The following is a 21335-nucleotide window of genomic DNA, read 5'->3' as shown; positions in this document are numbered from 1 at the left end:
ATCCTTACCGAAAATATCTGCTTTAACAGATTTGTTTTAGTTGGTTGGGATTTGTCACTAAAACACGATGTCTCCTCTGCGCCTGCACTCTCTCGCCGCCTGCAGAATCATCTTTGTATGGAAAGCGTTCAGCGATGGCAAACACACTGACTACAAAGACCGGTGATCCGCCTGTGTAGTGGGCGTGGCTATCTTTTAAAAAAAAAACACGCCCTTCCGCTCAGCGCCATCTACTGGTTCGTGTAATAAACGCATTTGTTCATTGTAAGCCTTTGCGCACAAAACGAGGTCCATGATGACGTAGGCTGAGTCCCAATTCGCCTACTATTCGTCCTAAATAGTATCCGGGATTTAGAATTAGTACGTGCCAAATCCTAGTATGTTGAAATGAGCATGCCAAAGGTACCCGGATGGTCTACTATTAACGGTACATTTTAAAAGTGTGGATCCGTGGACACTTGAGCCGTTTCTTAGTATGCGATCTTGTGTACTCAATCTACGTCATCATCCATCGCCAAAGTTCAGTTCGTTCATATTATTATTATTATTATTTTCCTGCCAATCTACTGCCCACACTCCAGTCCAGTAAGTGGCGATAATGCACCTTTAGTGGTTTGCCAATCGCCATTAAAAACAAAAAGAAGAAGAAGAAAAAAAAGAAAGAAAGAAAGAAATTAGCTGGATGTGTAGTTGATATCGAGGATGCAGACTTGAGTGCACCATAGAGATGAGGAAATGAAGCCTCATAAAGCACTGAGTCTTTCCCCTGAGTTTTCCGGGAAAATATTCAAAACTTCGCGAGTGTCGAAAACAGCGCCATCTGGTGGTTTATTATTATTATTATTATTATTATTATTATTATTATTATTATTATTATTATTATCATTATTATTAAATAAAGCAGCCAAAAGCCTGTGGAAGAATCAGAGTCCATTCTTTGTGTTGTTAGAATTGAGAAACAACCTTTTTCAGCTAATATTGCACAAGGGTGAGGAGTGTTGTGAAGCATTTTAGAAAGGTGTAAATGAAATGTCGAAAAATAAATCAAGGGAATAGTAAAATTAAATGATATAGTATAAATTATGTACAGAATAATGAATGAAAAATGTGAAATGCAGTGAGGAGTTTGTTTACACTGACAACGTTCTCTTCTGTTACATGACGTGTTAGTATGTCCCAGTACTTGCATGCTCTTTTGATACACAATCGAAAGTATGTAGTTTTTCTTCACAAAAAGAGTACATACTTTTAGTGCATAGTATAAGTAAGCGGATTGAGATGCAGCAACGGCTTGCCAAGGTTGGAGGGGAAGAACTCTAGTGTCCTGTACAGACCCCTGACCTGATCCCCACTGAGCACCTTCAGGAAGAACTGGAACTATGAACTGGAATTTATCTCAGTGGCAGAATGACAAAAATTTCCACATCCACATTACAAAATATAGGGGAAAGTTTTCCCAAAAGAGTGGCTGGTATAGCAGCAAAGGAGGGACCAAGTTCATATTAATGCCCATGGTTTTGGACATTAATATGTCCAGTGCTACCTATTTCATCCTCATTCTAAACCTGTCCATCACTTTCCCCTAAATGACTTCTCCAGTGAAGAGAAGAGATCTCCTAATATCTATTTTCACTGGTCTTTAATTTCATTTAGTTATTGGCAAAATACAGACTGAGTTGTGAGTTGCCCTCACTTAAATTTGCAGTCATTCATGTTGAAAAAAAAGAAAATGAGAAACATTGTTCCTTATTGGAATAAATGTATTTGTAATTTGTTTCTTGGAGCATCACACTAATACTTCTGTATTCATGAAGATCGTGTTAGTTTGTAAAAACTATCGTGGCTTATGAGAGCTCTTGAGTGTGTGTACGTTTATGTATAAAGCCTTCAGGAGAACGCTAATTGGTCAAGGCGGGTAGGTGTGTCCGGTTGCGTCCCTGGAAAGGTAAATAAAGACTTCCTTTGATTTATTTGCACAGAACAACAGTGGACAAATCATATCATACATACAAAAATAAGAACAAGGGGGGAAGGCATCACATGACAAATGAATAGATGAACACATATGAACAAAAATGCAGTAATTTAAAAAGAATAACATTTAAGCATACACAATAATCAAGAAGTGAAAGGATAGAATGTTGATGAAATGTTGTGACTCTTCTGTGTGTTTTATTAAAGGTTTCAGAGTAATGTTCTAATGTAATTAAGATGCACAAAGCAAAACAAACAACAGAAAAAAACACAGATGTGCAGCAAATTAAGGGAGAAAGACAGAGATATTAAAATATATAGAAATGAAATCCTCTCAAAAGCATGCAGGTAGGTGGGTTTGCTACTCTAAATTGTCCTGGTATATAATTGTCTTGTGCTGTGTTCCCAGGATAGGCCCTGGATCCAATGTGACCGTGTGCCAAATGCCACACATGTATGTAGATATAAACAACAGCTTCTACCCATAATGACTCAAGCGCTCGGAACACTCACTTCGTACGAAAGTTTGCCGACTAGCTAAGTTGATTATCCTACCACATGACTAACCTTTCCAAAATGGTGGAAATTCCATATGACATTGTGTCATAACATCATATTATCAAGTTTATAGACTCCTTGTATTCAGCAATATGACACGTTTCTGTTTTGATATAGGAGCTTCTTGCGTTTCCAGCAGCGCTGTTTACATTCATCAGTACAGTGAGACAGTAACTTGCACCTCTGGAGTTGGGGGTTCAAATCCCACCTCTGCCCTGTGTGCGTGGAGTTTGTATGTTCTCTTCATGCATCAGGGGTTTCCTCCAGATACTCTGGTTTCCTCCCCAGTCCAAAGACATGTGTTGTAGGCTGATTGGCGTTTCCAAATTGTCCGTAGTGTGTGAATGTGTGTGCATTTGTGCCATATGATGGGTTGTCTAGGTCAGGGGTTCCCAAACTTTTCCAGGGCAAGGCCCCCCAAATGGCATTAACATTTGACCGAGGCCCCCCTTTTGCAAGATGTCTTTAAAACACATAAAAAATACACACTTCTGAATATATCCCCCTTTTTTTTTATTAATAATTACATCTTACATCTTTACATTACATTGGGAATTGATTGTGTGTGTGTGTGTGTGTGTGTGTGGTTGTCTGAGAGTGAGAATTTATTTTTCACACCAAATTGTTGAGGCCCCACGAGCGCCCCCTGGCGGCCCCCACTTTGAAAACCACTGGTCTAGGGTTTCCCCTGCCTTGCTCCCTGAGTCACCTGGGATAGGCTGCAGGCTCCCCACAACACTGCATAGTAAAAGTGATGCAGAAAATGGATGGATATGTTCTAACTTAAATTTGTACATGTATGACAAAACACACAGTTCGAAGGCTTTGTTTCAGCTTGCTAGAAGAGGCGTTGCAAGTATTCCTAAAGATCTGATGAACATCACTGACATTCAACTCCAGAAGCTCTTGTTGAGACTAAAATGCCACCAGTGTAGTGAATGAACCAGAAATGCAGGAGTAGTACTGGACGTGTTTGTGGAGTGGGCCATTGAATGATTTATTCGTCCTTCTCTGGTGCCATAATAAAGGTGAAGAAAAAGAAGGGGGAAAAAATTAGTATAAACATATGGATAATTATGCACAAAAAGAAGTATCTGGACTTTATCTTGAGACATGTTATCTCTCGCTTGGTTTCCTATTTTAATAACAGGTCCCTTAAGACAGGGTTTTTTTCTTTTGAATCTCAAAAATGCCGGACTTGACCCAAGGTGTGTTTGTATGACTTTTATTTTGACGTGTGATGTGTGAACCGGAAGTCATTACTCTGGTGCGCGTACACACGTTTTGGAAATCTCGTGGGTGATTTTTGTTTGGGTTTAGCAGTAAAAAGGCGCTGTGTTATAACTGTTGTTTAGGTATTTATTATTTGAAATCAGTTTCAGAAGTCGAGTCCAGTTGAGCGGCTGTAGTGAGGACCGGAGAGCAGCATGGTTCGGTCAAAACGGTATGTAACGTTAAAGGTTCAGAAGCTTTTAGTATGCGTGTGTAGGCTGGAGGTAAATTTGGTTAAAAAAGGTTCTGTTAATACTGGAGATGTGACTCTTATCACGTGATCAGAAGTAAGACACTCCATACGAAATGTTCGGGATTTATTGAGTGTGTAACGCAGAGGGATTCTCCACAGAGGCCGGGGATTAAAGCACCAGGCAGTCAAAATCAACAACAAATCTGACATACTTGTTTACTACAGTATGATCCTGTTCAGCCTGAGAACTTATTGTAAATATTGTCTTAAACAGTACAGACACAGTCCACAAGTTCCTGAGCTCCCTCCCCCTGCACCAAGGGGCCCTAGGTAGTACTGTACTGCACCAAGGGGCCCTAGGTAGTACTGTACTGTACTGCACCAAGGGGCCCTAGGTAGTACTGTACTGTACAGCACCAAGGGGCCCTAGGTAGTACTGTACTGCACCAAGGGGCCCTAGGTAGTACTGTACTGTACTGCACCAAGGGGCCCTAGGTAGTACTGTACTGTACTGCACCAAGGGGCCCTAGGTAGTACTGTACTGTACAGCACCAAGGGGCCCTAGGTAGTACTGTACTGTACTGCACCAAGGGGCCCTAGGTAGTACTGTACTGTACAGCACCAAGGGGCCCTAGGTAGTACTGTACTGTACTGCACCAAGGGGCCCTAGGTAGTACTGTACTGTACAGCACCAAGGGGCCCTAGGTAGTACTGTACTGTACTGCACCAAGGGGCCCTAGGTAGTACTGTACTGTACTGTACAGCACCAAGGGGCCCTAGGTAGTACTGTACTGTACTGCACCAAGGGGCCCTAGGTAGTACTGTACTGTACTGCACCAAGGGGCCCTAGGTAGTACTGTACTGTACAGCACCAAGGGGCCCTAAGTAGTACTGTACTGTACCAAGGGGCCCTAGGTAGTACTGTACTGTACTGCACCAAGGGGCCCTAGGTAGTACTGTACATTACTGCACCAAGGGGCCCTAGGTAGTACTGTACTTTACTGTACCAAGGGGCCCTAGGTAGTACTGTACTGTACTGCACCAAGGGGCCCTAGGTAGTACTGTACTTTACTGTACCAAGGGGCCCTAGGGAGTACTGTACTGCACCAAGGGGCCCTAGGTAGCACTGTACTGTACAGTACCAAGGGGCCCTAGGCAGTACTGTACTGCAGTGGTTTTCAAAGTGGGGGCTGCCTGGGGGTGTGCCCATCCCTCCCACTAGTATGTTTTCTCTTTCTCACTCTGACACACACACACAATCAATCAATTCCTAATGTGATGTAAAGATGTAATTATTAATAAAAAAGGGGATATATTCACAAGTCTGTATTTTTAACGTGTCTTAAAGACAACTTGCAAAAGGGGGGCCTCGGTCAAATGTCAATGCCATTTGCGGGGCCTTGCCCTGGAAAGGTTTGGGAACCCCTGAGTTAGACCACTGGTTCCACACTGCACGTAATTAATTGAGCCATAAAGTGGACAAAAGTTGATTAAGGGGCATGTAGGGCTGAAAACATACTAATACTAAACTTCATTTTTCAGAAGTACAGAGAATGGGAAAAAAAGTAAACAAACCTTTCCCAAGTTTATATAATTTAGATAATTATATAAATAACTACTTTCAAACATGTTGTGTGTTGTCCAGTTGTTTTGGTCCCCAGCTGTTACTGCTGTCTTCCTCAATGAAACGCACCAAAAAAGAAAATGCACCAGGGTTTGATTAAAGCCAGATTAAACACTGCATATGTGAAATGCCACCATATACTCTTCAGTGAGGTGGTGTGCTATTTTGGTTTTAGTATCATAGCATACAGTATAACTGAAGATACTATGGTACTATATTTAATTAGTATGGTACTTTGAGATGGCAGGCTCCCATGATTTTGGATGTGGACCTGTTCCAGATTCTTTAACCTTGCTTCATTGTGTTTTTTGTTTTTTTTTTTTCCTGCAGAGTCGTGCGAAGGCCCAAAGCAAATAAGGTAGAGGAGTACGACAGTGACGATTCTGCCTGCTATAAAAACGAGGAAATCCCAGACAAGGTAAAGGTCTCGCAGGTCGTCTTGAGGATTTTGTGGACAGCTGTGTTGCTCTGTGCGTAATGTGGAACATCAGGATTCAACTTGTCTTAACACTACGTTGTGTTTCTGTCATCAGAGATCATCCAAGAGTGTGCAGGATAAAATAGAACGTTTCCACAGTACAAAAATCTCAGTGAGTCGCTCTTCACACAGATGTGTTGCTCTTTCATTGTCTGAAATGTGACCGTTACTGACATTTTAAAAATATATATATATATATATATATATATATTTGTAGAATCTTTTGGCTCAAGGTGTGCAGCTGGACAGTGAACAAGAGGATGAGGCTGATGAGGTAATTGATGGATTATTAATAATCGTTCAATACACAGTAAACATATTGAGTCAGATTTTAAGATGTGTCCTGTGATCATTCGTGGTGTGTTCAGGAAGAGGTGATGCCCCTGACACTCGAGGACTCGGATGATGAAGAGGAAGAGGAGAATAGCAACAATGAAGAACAAGAAGAGACCGATATGGAGAGTGATCTGGAAGGAAAAAGGGATGATGGTAAGTCATGAATGATTGTTGGATGATTTGTAACATTCACTCGTTTTTAAATTCATTATACCTGTGTATTATTTTCACACAGCTTACTAATACTTTTTTTCTGTTTCACTTTAATAGATCTGCCAAATGACATGGCCTGGGGGAGCAAGAAGAGAATGTACTATGACACTGATTACACCACTAAAAGTATGTGTTTGACTGTACATGCTGCACACAGTACCTAGAAAGACTACACACAGGTTCTGGTGTTAGAGGTTTCTGAAGCAGGATTTAAAAACACTGGTTATTGGTTTGTTTGTAGAAGGAAAGCCGTTGGAGGAGGTAGAAGCAGAGGATAAGGAGGAAGAAGAAGAAGCCAAGAACATTCAAAAACGATTAGCGGCCAACCTGAGTGAGGAAGACTACGATCTAAACCTGCTCCAGGTGCATTTCATTTGCAGCGTTGATTGGATCTTTGTAATGTCGTATGTAGCATCCTTATCATTTTCATGATCTGTCTCATGGACTTTTTTTTTTTTTTTAAGTCTGGTTCCGATGAAGGTTTGTTCGTCATGATGTACATGCCTGTCAGTCAATGCTACACTAACCAGTCGTGTACATATGTGAGCTCATGTACATAGAAGAGCGTTTACAGCTGCCCATGGCGTGGCATGAGCAGCAGTTAAGAAAGATGCGTTTGCTTCATGTGTCTCAGAGGAAGCGCACGCCAGCCTTCAACCTCCCTAGTTTGTAGCTGTTATGTGATGGGGAAAAGTTCGCTGTCTGGAAGGAATTGGTTAATGACAAATTGGGACCAAAATGTGAGGAAAAAGGTATAAATATAGTTCACGTGGATTGGAGTTGAAATTCTGATGGGACTAGGGACAAGTGGATAGTCAGTAGATGATCTACTATGAACTGTTGACAATTTGTTGATGGGCTGGTTGAGGAGGGGACTGGGGGTGCGGGGGGCGTTTTTTTGGGTAAGTTTTCTTCCCCAAAAATCTTGAAATAAAAGTAAATAGAATGTTTTACATACAACCTATTCTTTTCATTCTTTCTCTTAGTGCTATGAAGAATGTAAAGATAACTAGTATTCTAGTTTCAATGAAACACCAGGGTCTGTACAGTAGGGTGGAAGGGAGTATCTTGGATCCCAGGGTGATGTGTGTAGGAAGGAGCAGCACAGTATTCAGGAGACTGACAGCCTAGGGGTAGAAGCTGTTACCCAGTCTGGCAGACCCTTCTGTCACACGGCGGAGGGGTAAATAGATTGTGGGAGTGGTGGGAGGGATCGTCCACTGTTCACACTATCCTCTGTATAGTCTACATATCTTTCTTGAAATAAATGCTCGAAATTATCTGCCTGTCAGTTTACTATTATAATATTTGGTTTAATCTCTTAATGTGAAATTAGCTAAATTTGGTTATATTCAAGATTTCCTCTTGGTAAGATGTCATTTTTGGTCTATATTCTGTATGTTAACAAGAATCCAGTCCTGAAGACTTTATTGTGGCAGAAAGCATACTTACATTTACAAAGCCCTGACGCCAGAGTGTGTGTGTGTTTTCACATATAGTTCATTTTAAAAGAACCAAATCCAGTTCACTTAAAGGGAACCAGCCGAAAGTGACCTCAGTCCTTTTGGTGTTCACTGTATACATATATATATATATATATATATATATATATATATATATATATATATATATATATATATATATATATATATATATATATATATATATATATATATATATTTTCAAAAGAGAACCCGGTTCTTTTTTTGGTCCTCTTCAGCAATGAAGTGATCTCAGACTCTTTCTAGTTCACACCACAACTTCATAAAAACTCAGACCCCAGCTTGCACCCAAAATTTCATCCAGGTCATCGTAGAAGGGACAGGAGTCCTTCATTTCAGTGGACTCACCACATTTTGTCACAGGCGCTCGTATTGTCGCATTCTGTCGTAGTTTTTTTTTTATTTTTATTTTCTTTTACCCGGCATTGTAGTGCTGTTCTGTTATAGACTCTATCCTTCATTTTTTGAGGATGTGTTGAGGATGGTTGGTGTTTAATGCAGTCCTCTTTGCAAATTTCAAGAAGTACACAGCTGTCCTCCTGAGACCACACGACCCTGACATGGTGAAAAGTTTTGCGTTGTTTACAGCGGTGACGGAACATGGCTTCAGGTACGGCAATCCTCCAGGTACACATGTCGAAACGAAACGCAGGGTGGACCGGGACCTCGTTGCTTTCACATATCACTAAGAAATCGAACCACAAACGGCCCCACAAACAAACCGTACCTCCGGAGGTGGTCTGAGTACGGTTCGCTTTTGGGTCCTTTTAGGAGGGGGTCTGAGATCACTTGATTTTATTCACATATACACACTGAACCGCTCCGAGAGTGTATGGAGGGCTCAAACGAACTAGGTGCGAACAACACCCTAAGTGTCTCCTAACAGAAAATGTCCCCATATTAACAATTAGACATTTTTATTTGTCATGTTTTTAAATCCACGTTTTATTAGCTTTAATAGTACTGTCGATTACATTGAGCATCCGTCATTCAAGTCCATGTGAATGAGCTGTTAGTATAGAAACAATAGCATTAGAATGAGCGCATTAAATAAACCTGTGATTTGGATTACAGCCGAGCCTCCTGTCAGAGCAGTGTTCTTATATAAAATAAAATCCGTGTAAATAAATGCGATGTATTATCTCTTGTCTTTCAGGAGTTTGCAGTAGAAGTGGAAGCTGAAAAGACTACAGAGAAGGAGCAGATGATTGTTAAAGACCTAAACACAATGTCAAAGAAAGAGAAGCTCAAACTGCTGAAGAAGGAGAGTCCAGAGCTCCTGGAGCTCATTCAGGATTTCAAGGCTAAGGTACAGTTTTAGAGTAGTTTATATTAATTCAAAAGATCCTTTACTGTAGTTTTATTGCATGGAAAGCACGGCATAGCTTATTAAAGGCTGTTGGCTTCTTATTTATTCCGTTTTGTTGCATTTAGCTGACAGAACTGCAACACGAGATAGAGCCCATGGTGCAGATGGTAAAAGATGGACAGATTCCACCAGGAAAGGTGAGGATTGGTGTCTCAAGCAGAAATCGATGAGATAATCACCGGGATTGAATTCCCCACCGGTGGCTGTGATCATATAAAGGTTTTTTCAGATCGGGTTCCACTCGACAGCGTCGGCCTTTCCATAGTTAAATTAAATGTCGAGAAACAAATGTAATCGTTATTATTAGTATTATAGATAGACAGTTGAGGTAGTTTTTGCATATCAGCACCCGTGGCACTTCATGGAGTGTACTTTTTATTATAAATAAATAAAACCTAGGTGAATGTATACATACAGTTCGTATTTCCTGTGATCATTTTTATTTTTTTTTCCTAGGGGGCAAATTACCTCATGACCAAGCAGCAACTTTATCTTAAGTAAATATTCAATATTTTTAAAAAATATATTTTAATAATTTACTTAAAAGATTTTCACAAAAACACATTTTGCTATTTTTTTCCCCAGCTATTGCACAAACATTAGTTTTTACCTGGTTTTAAAAGCCAAGAGAATTCAAGCACATAACCATCCAGTGATTGAGCGATTGGTGACCTACAGAAACGTAAGTATAGATGTTATTTACAGTGGTGCTTCAAAGTTTGTAAACCCTTTAGAAATGTGTATTTCTGCATAAATATGACTTACAACATTATCAGAAGTCCTAAAAGTAGATACAGACAACTCAATGAAACAAGTGAGACAAAAATATTATACCTGGACATTTATTTATTGAGGAAAATGATCCAATATTACATCTCTGTGAGGAGTAAAAGTATGTGAACCTTTGTTTTCAGTATGTGGTGTGACCCCCTTGTGCAGCAATAACTGCAACTAAACGTTTGGGGTAACTGTTGATCAGTCCTGCACATCGACTTGGAGGAGTTTTAGCCCGTTCCTCAGTACAGAACAGCTTCAACTCAGGGATGTTGGTGGGTTTCCTCTAGAGCAGTGGTTCCCAAACTGGGGTACGCGAGGTGACAGAGGGGGTACAGGAGCAAAATGCAGAGATTTACTGTTCATTTAATTCTGCATCACTATGTAACATTAAAATTCTAATTCATGTTTTTGTCACGCCCAAAAATAAACTTGTGCCCCCTCCAGTGTATAAACAGCAAAATTGCAATGTTCTAAAGATCAAATACATGACATCCAATCAAATGATCCTGTCTTTCACGGTCAAAACTGCATCAACTCACAGTCATGCGTCAGTGCGCATCTTACCGCATGTCCTTTATCGCCAGCACATGGCTATATGATGAAGTTAAGTAATAGCTCGTAACGTTAAAATGGAGAAGTGGCTACAAAGATTTCGGCCCGCAACCACAGCAAGCGCCGCTGATCCACAGTCCTCTGACAGCAGTCCTCAGCAGTGGCCCAGGTCCCTCTAGCAAGCGTAAGTGGACCCAGTGCTACTAGCCCAGTTCACACTGATACAGACAGCGATGTATCTGAAGTTGAAACGCCACCTCTTCTTCACCAGCAATTCGCAGAAAAACCATCAAAGAGGTGCAAATATGATGAGAAATTTATTTCTTTGGGCTTTACATACGCTGGCAGTGAAGAAAACCCCCAGCCACAGTGTGTATATGTGCAAACGTACTCTTTCATAACTGCATGGAACCAGCATTTCTGCGCAGATATTTAGAAACAACGCATGCTGCTTACTTTCTGCTAAATAAACCTCGAGAGTTTTTTGAAAGACATTTAAGACATCTCGGGAGAAGTAGTAAGACCCGTATAACAGCATAGGAAAACCTAAATAGGAAGAGTCTGGAAGCATCCTACATGGGGAGTTGCAGAGTGGCTAAGACGGGCAAACCCCATACTATTGTGGAGGACTTCATTCTTCCTGCTGCGGCTGGTATAGCTGGTGTAATGCTTGGGGAAAAGGCCGCAAAAAAAAACAATACAGATGATATCATCGTCAGACAACACGGTTTGAGAGAGGGGGCAAGCAAAAGGATTTTAAATTCCTTGGGGGGGGGGTACGCCACTGTAAAAAGTTTGGGAACCACTGCTCTAGAGCTGCAACAGCTAATCAGTAATAATCGATGATGAAAATCGTTGTGAATGAATCTCATTATGGATTAGTACGTCTGCGTGCGGCTCGGGGGAGATTTACTCATTACGTTACTTCTGTTCTGAAAACACGCCTCGGAGAGTAAATACTAAACCTGTGTCCCAAATGAAGTACTGAACACTTACACTATGCACTGTGTACTCTACCGTCTAGTGTGTGGGTTTTAGAAAGGTAATATCATCTCAAATAGAACACTAGCGGGTTTTTACTATCTGGAAGTATAAGCCGCTTCCTGGTCGACGGCGCATGACGTCATACGCACGCGAGCATTAGCAGACACCAGAGTCACGTACAATGACTTTCTTCAGTTTACTGTCTGTCAGCGTTACCTTTTATTCCCAACATGACGTCAGTCCTCATCAGACGCAGGAGAAATCATCACGTGACTGAGGAAGAAAGTCTCTAAGGCAGGAGAGCATTTTATATTAAACCCCGCGGAGATCAAACAGTGCTGCACGAGCACAAACATGTTTCTATCCAAAATGCTCCACTGTGTGTACGGGTCAGGGGAAACTGGTGAAGCTGCTTAAAAGCTTTAGTTTAATTGAAGTTTATTGTCATTATATTCTGTATTTGCGCGCTTGCAGTGTAAAGTCTGTAGTTTATTATAACGGAAGTGAAGTGTTAGTAACGAGGCACCGGTGCTGATGATGCGCAGTGTAGACGCGCTGATACAGAGTGGAGCGCGAGTAAGATCTGTAATGTCTCATTAAAACATTATGATCAAAAGTAAACACAAGATAAATAATATTCCTAAAGACAGCAAGGAACAGATATCACAAGGTTGAACTGCTTGCTTCAGGTTCTTCCACAACGTCTCTACTGGATTAAGATCAGGACTTTGACTCGACCATTCCAAAACATTAACTTTATTCTTCTTTAACCGTTCTCTGGTACGACGTGTGCTTAGGGTCGTTGTCTTGCTGCAGGACCCACTTTCTCTTGAGATTCAGTTCATGGACCTGTAATCACTGGTATAATTCAGAATTCATTGTTCCATCAATGATGGCAAGTCATCCTGGCCCAGATGCGGCAAAACAGGCCCAAACCATGATACTACCACCAGCATGTTTCACAGGTGGGATAAGGTGGTTCTACTGGAATGCAGTGTTCTTCTCCAAACACAACGCTTCTCATTTAAACCAAAAAGTTATATTTTGGTCTTATCCGTCGACAAAAAATTTTCTATTAGGATTGTCCACATGATCTTTAGCAAACTGCAAAAGGGCAGCAGTGTTCCTTTTGGAGAGCAGTCACTTTCTCCTTGCAACCCTGCCATGCGCACCATTGTTCAGTGTTCTCCTTATTATGGATTCATGAGCATTAGCCAAAGTGAGAGAGGCTGTTAGTTGCTTAGAAGTTACCCTGGGTTCCTCTGTGACGTCGTGGAATATTACATGTCCTGCTCTTGGAGTGATCTTTGTTGGTCTCCACTCCTGGGGAGGGTAACACTGGTCTTAAATTTCCTCCATTTGTACACAATCTGTCTGTCTGTGGATTGGTGGAGTCCAAACTCTTTTAGAGATGGTTTTGTAACCTTTTCCAGCCTAATGAGCATCAACAACTCTTTTTTTTTTTTTCTGCAGTCCTCAGAAATCTCCTTTGTTTGTGCCATGATACACTTCCACAAACATGTGTTGTGAAGATCAGACTCTGATAGATCCCTGTTCTTTAAATAAAACTCATTCACACCTGATCGTCATCCCATTAATTGAAAACACCTGATTCACCTTATTTCACCTTCAAATTAACTGCTAATCCTAGAGGTCCACATACTTTTGCCACTCACAGAGATGTAATATCGGATCATTTTCCTCAGTAAATAAATGACCAAGTATAATATTTTTGTCTGATTTGTTTAACTGGATTCTCTTTGTCTACTTTTAGGATATATTTATGAAGAGATGTAGATCGTATTTATTTTTTTGTCAAGTGCGTGATAATACATGCTTATTTATTAGTTAGTTTGTTTGTTTGCTTCCATAGTTAATCAATGAACTAGGAGCTGTTGATGCCAAACTCTCCCCTCAACTGCGCCAGCTGCTTTCTGAAAGGCAGGAAGAGAGAGCAGCTAAAAAACCACAGAGCAGCAAAAAAGACAAGCGTGAGGTAAGAATGTTCTTTTCCCATATAGGGTCAGTATTGAAGTGTCAGGAATAATTGCCTATAGTGCTCTGAAAAAGCCCCATCCTGATATCTTCTGTTTTTGTATACTCATACTAATACTAAATTCTTTCAGAAATGAAAACAAAATCTAAGATAAAACAAAGGCAACCTGAGTAAACACAAAATACAGTTTTTAAATGATAATGTTATTTACTGAAGCAAAAAAATTATCCAATACCACTGGGCCTGTGTGAAAATGTATTTACTCCCCGTAGTTACTAATTCTCCAAATCTACAAAACTGCATTCATAACGGGGTTCAGCTGGACTAAACACAACCAGGCCTGAATACTGAAAACCCTGTTCAATCATATCAACACTTACATAGAACTTTTTCAACAGCATGAAGTTGGTTAAAAGGTCTTACCCGGTAACACACTATGCCAAAATTTAAAGAAATTCCAGAAATGATGAGGAAGAAGGTGATTGAAATACATCAGTCTGGGAAGGGTTACAAAGCTTTTTCAAAGGCTCTGGGACTCCAAAGAACCACAGCGAGAGCCGTTATCTCCAACTGGAAAAACTCTGCACAGTAGTGAACCTTCCCAGAAGTGGCTGACCTTCCAAAATTCCTCCAAGAGCACAGTGACGACTCATCCAGGAAGTCACAAAAGAGTCAAGGACAACATCAAAGGACCTACAGGCCTCTCTTGCATCAGTAAAGCTCACTGTTCATGACTCCACTATCAGAAAGACACTGGGGGAAAACGGCTCCATGGAAGAGAGGCGAAGTGAAAACCACTGCTAACCCAGAGGAACATTAAGACTCGTCTGAATTTTGCCAAAACACACCTTGATGATCCTCAAACCTTTTGGGAGAATGTTCTGTGGACTGATGAGTAGAAAGTAGAACTGTTTGGAAGACAGGGGTCCTGTTACATCTGGTGTAAACCAAACATAGAATTCCACAAAAAGATTATCATAGCTACGGTTAAGCATGGTGGAGGGAGTGTGATGGTGTGGGGATGCGTGATGGTGTGGGGATGCTTTACTGCTTCAGGGCCTGTCAACTTGCAATAATTGAGGGAAACATGAATTCTGCTCTCAACCAGAAAATTTTAAAGGAGAGGTCTTTAGAGATCCAAGGGGGATTCAGGCCATAATTTGAAACTCAAGCGCGACTGGATTATGCAGTGAGAAAATGATCCAAAGTGTAGGAGTAAGTCCTAGTCCTAGAAGTAAGTGAAAGTCTGATCTCCAGTTATCGGAAGCGTTTAGTTGCAGTTATTCCTGCTAAAGGTGGCACAACCAGATTTTAAGTTTGAGGGTGCAATTAGTTTTTCACATGGGTGATAGGTGTTGGGTTTTATTTGTTTTTTTTTTTTTTGCTTTAATAAAATAAATAAATCAATAAATAAAACCTGTACTGTGTGTTTACTCGGGTTGACTTTCTTTTATGTTGTATTTCATTTGAAGATCTAAAACTATTTAGTATTAGATATACACAAAAACAGAAGAAATCGAATAGTTTTTCACAGAACTGTACTTGAGTTTCTTATGGCTTCATAGATATCAAAGGTGGCAGATAAGCAGGAAGCTGAAGAGTCTGACTTGGATGAAGAGGCAGCCCTGCTCTTCTACAAAGGCATCGAGGAGAGACTGAAGCGAAAGAGAAAGAACAAGAGGCTGCCGGAGGACGGGTGAGAGATTGAGAATGATCATCAGTGTGTTCTGGAAAGAATAAACCGGGTCAGAGACCTCACTGACCGATACACCGGGACTCTGATTGTGTGTAGGTCAATGATCGAGCAGGACGAGGTGGAAGAAGAAGCAGAGATGGACGGAGAGGCTAAAAGGGGCATTACCTACCAGGTACAGTGAAACTGACTGTGGAAGAGAAACAGCCTCAATTTGGCTCTTCTTCTAAACATTCAGATATTTAAAGAGGAGGCATGACGAGTCGCAAAATGTTTCATATATTATTAAATAAGGAAGAGTTCAGTTTTCTTAAATTAACACACTTACAAACTGGGGCCTTATTTTGAAGCTATTAAGTCATTAAGACCTACCTACCCTTAAACGCCACCAAGCAGAGACATCATACTGCTCTAAAACTGGTTCAGATCAAGTGCAGTCAGTCATGTTAATGATGAACTGAATGTAGAGTGGTGAATATTTTGACAGGTTTGGTTGCTGTTGTATAATATCTGAAAATATCAATCAGTCCCTACAGGATTTTGCCGAGTTTTTGTGTGATTGTTGCGGCCAAAAATGACTCGATTTTGCTTTTTGACGAATTTGTGGAGGGTTTTTTTTTTGGAGTGTGGGTGCTTTTTTGCGGAAGACTACTCGAATTGCACAGAATTGTTTTTCACGGTCTTTCACAGAGATGTTTGTTGGTAAATGAGCTCTTTTAGCCGTGCACATGAATTGAAGAGGGCTTATGGCTAAATGCCTGTTGTGATGATGTCACATGATGCATCTTGGCCCAAGTCTGTGGAAAAATTGCAAGCTTCGGCGAACTTTACAGAATTTGCATCAGTTTTTGCGATCACAAAATTTCGAAACATCCTGAAGGGACTGATCAGTGAAAACAGAGTTCGACACAAGGGGGATTTCAGAAACAGGTTTACTATTCCTTCAATCTCACATAGTCAGATAGATAGACGTAGGCCATGGGGGTTATTGAGAATCGGTTGGGTCATACTAATGACATCATGAAGTACAGTACTGGTGAGTGGATGCTTCAGTTTGCTTTAGGACAGCTGTTTATCTCTGCTTTGTCGATGGGTTCCTCCTATAGACACCAGAACTTGTGGTGCCGAGTTTATAAACTGTACAGGAGCTTAGCACTCCGATCTTAAACTGATGTGCTACTACCTGCTCCGAGAGTGCAACTTCAGACATCGTTTTCTGCATACCGTTGTTTCTTATTCTAATCATAAACAGTAAATGTACATTTTTTTTGGCTTGCGAAGATGGCCAAGAACAAAGGACTCACTCCAAAGAGGAAGAAGATTGACCGCAATCCCAGAGTCAAACACAGAGAGAAATTCAGACGTGCCAAGATTCGCAGGAAGGGTCAGGTACGAGGAAAACTCCCACTAAAAGTATGTAACGTGATTCTTGTCTTATTCTGAACACGAGATGACCCGTGCATCTGTTTCAGGTCCTGGATGTTCGGCGCGAGGAGACGAGATACACCGGAGAACTATCTGGAATTCGTGCTGGAATTAAAAAGAGTATCAAGCTCAAGTGATCAGTCCAGTTAGATCAAGCAATTAAAAAGTCAAGACTATACAGTTTGGGTAAAATCGCATGTTTATTTGCGATCCATTTGTTATGATGTGCACATCCATAAAATAAAAAAAAAATAATAATAATAATAATGATGATTCTCTGAGCTGATTAATCATGCAGCAGCAATTATAGTGCCAGTTAACTTCCTATGCTGATAATGTCTGGAAAAAGGAACACTGATACTTGATAAACACACTAGAAGTGATATTTTTTACAACCACAAGCTTCTATTGTAACCCTGCACGTTAGCATGCAGTTATCTTATTAAAGATCAGTAAATAGGTACATGGTGCATAAGGTGCATGCTTAGGAATGTTTTTTCATCTAACTGGTGGCAAGTCATATCTTGTTACTCTATCCAAAACAGCCAACACCTTGGGATGACAGTTTTTCTAGTTTTACTGTGAATTTAAAGGCAAGTACAAATCCACTGATCTAAGATCTGAGTTAAGAGGCTGCTAACACACTTCTAAACTTTTTGGTTTATGAACTGAGTGTGCGCATGTGACAAATTCCTGACGATCTTATCTTCGATTTCAACTTCTCGCTGAGCTTCCTCGTCTGTAAGGACCAGTTCTGTCTGGGAGTCTTCAGTGACGACGACGACGTAACCATGCCGTGTGTCTAGGACGTTGGCCACGACTGCCTGATGCTTGTAGGTGTCCAAGGCACAAAGAGCTCGCTCCAAGAGGATGGACGGATCCGTTTCCAGCTTGAACGAAATGACGAACGCTTTCGGGGCCCAGTCCTTCACCAGTGGTTTAAGGATTTTGGGTACCATTTTCATGCTTATCTGAAAGGCCACAATCTCTGGTTAGGAGTTTAAAGATCATCACATGTGACAAGAAGATAAACATTTTTATGCGATTCTGTACCTGTAAAGGTCCGTTGGAGGATTGTATTTTGTGCTCCGGCATTTCAGAAGCGGGGATGTAGAAATCAGAAACCGCCGCAGCCAAATAAAACATGGCTTTGGAACCTTAAAAAAAATGCAATTTATTTTAACCTCAACTTTAAACTTTACACTCAAAAAAAGTGTACTAAACTATATATATATTTCCTTGGCACTGGCCTACCCTTTATCTGTACCTATATGTACCATCACCTGGAAATGTACACTTACCATCCACTTTATATAAAACATTTCTTCTCCAAATACAACTTCAAAGCTTAGATAAAAATGTATTCTTAACCCATTTGCATAATGTTAGTGGATTACAACCTGCTCACATTAAGAACATGTACACTAGCCCCGCCACTTTATTAGGAACACCTGCACATTCATGCACTTATCTAATCTTTCAATGCATAAAATTGTGCAGATACAGGCGAGCGCTTCAGTTAAAGTTCATATCAAAGATCAGGATTTTCACGCAACAGTCTCTAGAGTTTACACTGTAACGTGAGGCCAAACTGTAGTGAGCAGAAAGACGTCTCCGCACGCACAAAACCTCCGAGCTTGAGCTGGACGTGCTACAACAGCGGAAGACTACATGGGGTTGCACTCGTGTTAGCTAAGTACAGAAATCTGAAGCGATCATGGGTGCAGGCTCAGCCAAACTGGACAGTTGAAAATTAAATGATAGAAATAAATCACCTGGTATTTTTCCAGTCTTCTGCTGCCCGGTGCGGGTGACTCTGAGCCAGTGATCACCTCCGATTCCTGTTCTTGGCTGACAGTAGTGCAACTTCATGTGTTGTGCATTCTGAGATGCTCTTCTACTCACCACACTTATAAAGAATGCTTATTTGAGTTACTTTATACTTCCTATCAGCTCAGATCTGTCTGCTCATGATGTTTGATGTGAACATTAACTGAAGCTACTGGCTTCAGTTAATGTTTCATGCATTGTGCTGCTGCCACATGACTGCTGATTGGATAACTGCATTAATGATCGGGTGTTCCTATCAAAAGAGACAGAGAGCGTATATATAGTGTATCTTATAAATAAATAAATAAAGAAAGAAAGATTCCAGATACACATTTGGACTTAATTAACTTTTAAATTAAAGCTTTAAAAGGTACAAAAAGTGTATGCTTCAATGTACCACTCCAGCAGCAAAGAAAGGTACAGTTTTAGTACGCTTTTTCCTTTCGACTGTATGTGGTGTGTGTGTGTGTGCGGATCTTTATGTCTACCTATTGAACTGAGAGCTTGTGCTGCAGCTTTGAGAAGGTGGAGATACTCGGATAAGGTGCTGAACTCCACTGGGAGAAGTAACCCTGCAGATTTCACTGCCTGGTACCGCTTCAGCACCTCGGTGATGTTTGGCAGCTTTGTCTGATCCACTGTGACCAGACCAGTGCCCTCCTGAACAGTGTCTAACGTCAGACAGTCCAGCAGATTGACCCCTGTGTATAGGCGTGTGTAGGGGTACAGAGAGCGCTGCCTGTGCAGGAAGATCACAGCATACCCCTGAGAGAGAAAGTACTCCGCCGAGGAGGCTCCACGCCGGCCGCTGCTGAAGTTGTCGAGAAAGCGCACCGTCCTGGACTCCAGAGGAACCTTGGTGCCTCCTGAAGTGATGAGCACGACCCTGCGTCCTGCAGCCCCATGCTGCTCTGCAAACGCCTCCATCACACTCCTGACCTCCTCAACATGAGCCGGGACAGCAAACTCCTCACTCAGGCTGCCTGCTGCTGCAGGGTCACAACTCGCCATTGGGTTTACGCCTGCAGTGTAAAATGACATGGCTGTGGATTGACTTTCACACTTTCAACACTTCAAAGTCTAACTCTTCTTGCTTTATTGACTAGAAAGTAACATAGTGCACATAGTCTTACGCAACTGGACACTGAGTACTCATAAACAAACTGACTGTTCTTAATAATTATGTAAAGCTACATATTAAGGCGTAGTGCGATTCTTTTAGATTTAATCATCTTACTTTGTGTGAACGTGTCTTACCGGACCACCACAACTAACTGTCAGAAGAGTTCAAACTTTTGTTTCAAAGGTGACCGCAATTCCAAATTCCACTTCCGGGTTAACTACGCGTGTGCGAATTGGCCTGTCCTGATTGGCTCGTTATATGAGGCGACAAGCAAGTTCAAAATAAAAGTTCATGACCGACGGATTAATCTTACCTTTCAAAGTAGTCGTTATACATATTGTTCATAAAGGAAGAAAAACATTTGCGAATTTTTTTTTTTTCCAAGTGCTCAAGTCCAACCCCTGTATTTTAGTCACTTGAGGAAAAAACAGTCAACTACATACCAGTAAAGGAAGCCTTTTGAGATTCAGAATAAGGGATAGGGGGCAGTGTTGTTCCAGTAAAATGTTACACACACTTCCATGCTATCAGCTGTATACACGCAGGAATATTGGGCTCCAGCAGTCAGACACCTCCAAACTGCAAATAATCATATGCCGTCAGCCCACTTCTCACCTTGGGTTACTTTATTAGGAACACCCTACTAATTAATACTTGGTTATCACCTCAGACTAGTCTGACCAACTTACAGAACTGCTGTTCACTGAATTTTTTTGGTTTTCGCACCGTTCTGTATAAACTTTAAAGATTGTTGTACATGAAAATGGCAGGAGATTGGCAGTTAAAAAAAAAAAAAAAAACATCCAGCCATCCATCTTCTATACCGCTTCATCCTTTTCAGGGTCGCGGGGAACCTGGAGCCAATCCCAGGGAGTATGGGGCACAAGGCGGGGTACACCCTGGACAGGGTGCCAATCCATCGCAGTGCACACACTCACACACCCATTCATACACTACGGACACTTTGGACACGCCAATCAGCCTACCATGCATGTCTTTGGACTGGGGGAGGAAACCGGAGTACCCGGAGGAAACCCCCACAGCACGGGGAGAACATGCAAACTCCGCACACACAGGGCCACGGTGGGAATCGAACCCCGACCATGGAGGTGTGAGGCGAATGCTAACCACTAATCCACTGTGCGCCCACCAGCAACCATGTTGCGGTTGAAGTTATACACACTCACCATTACTTTATTAGGAACACCTGTACACACATATTCAGGCTTTTATTTAATCAGCCAATCACGTGGCTGCAGTGTAATGCAAAAATCATGCAGATGGAGGTCAAGTAACGTTTACATCAAACATCAGAATGAAGAAAAAGTGTGATATATGTGTCTTTGAACAAGGCATGGATGTAGGTCTGGTTTGAGTATTTCATAAGCTACAGATTTCCTGGGATTTTCAACAATAGTCTCTAGAGTTTATACAGA

General features: G+C 41.3%; 3 protein-coding genes across 5 annotated transcripts in view; 1 reads left to right on the top strand and 2 right to left on the bottom strand.

Annotated features, from left to right (window-relative positions):
* The window catches only part of cpne1 (copine I), a 31837-nt gene extending 31736 nt beyond the window's left edge, over nucleotides 1-101 (bottom strand). The window contains exon 1 of the mRNA XM_053652893.1: nucleotides 9-101. The gene's annotated coding sequence lies outside the window, so the exon portion shown is untranslated. The remainder of the gene's footprint in view (nucleotides 1-8) is intronic.
* A 3697-nt stretch (nucleotides 102-3798) lies between these two features.
* Nucleotides 3799-17213, top strand: utp3 (UTP3 small subunit processome component). The gene is made up of 16 exons (XM_053653332.1): nucleotides 3799-3976; nucleotides 5952-6039; nucleotides 6155-6211; nucleotides 6317-6373; nucleotides 6468-6588; nucleotides 6706-6774; nucleotides 6890-7011; nucleotides 9307-9459; nucleotides 9585-9656; nucleotides 9976-10016; nucleotides 10105-10201; nucleotides 13706-13828; nucleotides 15394-15524; nucleotides 15621-15696; nucleotides 16803-16910; nucleotides 16994-17213. The coding sequence occupies exons 1-16, from the start codon at nucleotides 3960-3962 to the stop codon at nucleotides 17081-17083; spliced, it is 1422 nt and encodes a 473-aa protein (XP_053509307.1). The 5' UTR covers nucleotides 3799-3959; the 3' UTR covers nucleotides 17084-17213.
* A 24-nt stretch (nucleotides 17214-17237) lies between these two features.
* ppcs (phosphopantothenoylcysteine synthetase) lies at nucleotides 17238-21066 on the bottom strand. 3 transcript variants are annotated; one of them, XM_053653334.1, is made up of 4 exons: nucleotides 20014-21066; nucleotides 19265-19798; nucleotides 18000-18103; nucleotides 17238-17917 (listed from the first exon to the last, which is right to left on the bottom strand). In XM_053653334.1, exons 2-4 carry the CDS (start codon nucleotides 19785-19787, stop codon nucleotides 17594-17596), a joined length of 951 nt encoding a protein of 316 aa, XP_053509309.1. In that variant the 5' UTR covers nucleotides 19788-19798; nucleotides 20014-21066; the 3' UTR covers nucleotides 17238-17593. The 3 variants fall into 3 exon arrangements, with proteins under 3 accessions (XP_053509309.1, XP_053509310.1, XP_053509308.1); XM_053653335.1 differs by having other exon boundaries at nucleotides 20034-21066; XM_053653333.1 differs by lacking the exon at nucleotides 20014-21066 and having other exon boundaries at nucleotides 19265-19981.
* Between the last annotated feature and the right edge of the window lie 269 nt (nucleotides 21067-21335).

The sequence above is a fragment of the Ictalurus furcatus genome, chromosome 21 (assembly GCF_023375685.1).
Source record: "Ictalurus furcatus strain D&B chromosome 21, Billie_1.0, whole genome shotgun sequence".
Lineage (NCBI taxonomy): Eukaryota > Metazoa > Chordata > Actinopteri > Siluriformes > Ictaluridae > Ictalurus > Ictalurus furcatus.
This window is presented reverse-complemented; position numbering and strand designations above follow the sequence as displayed.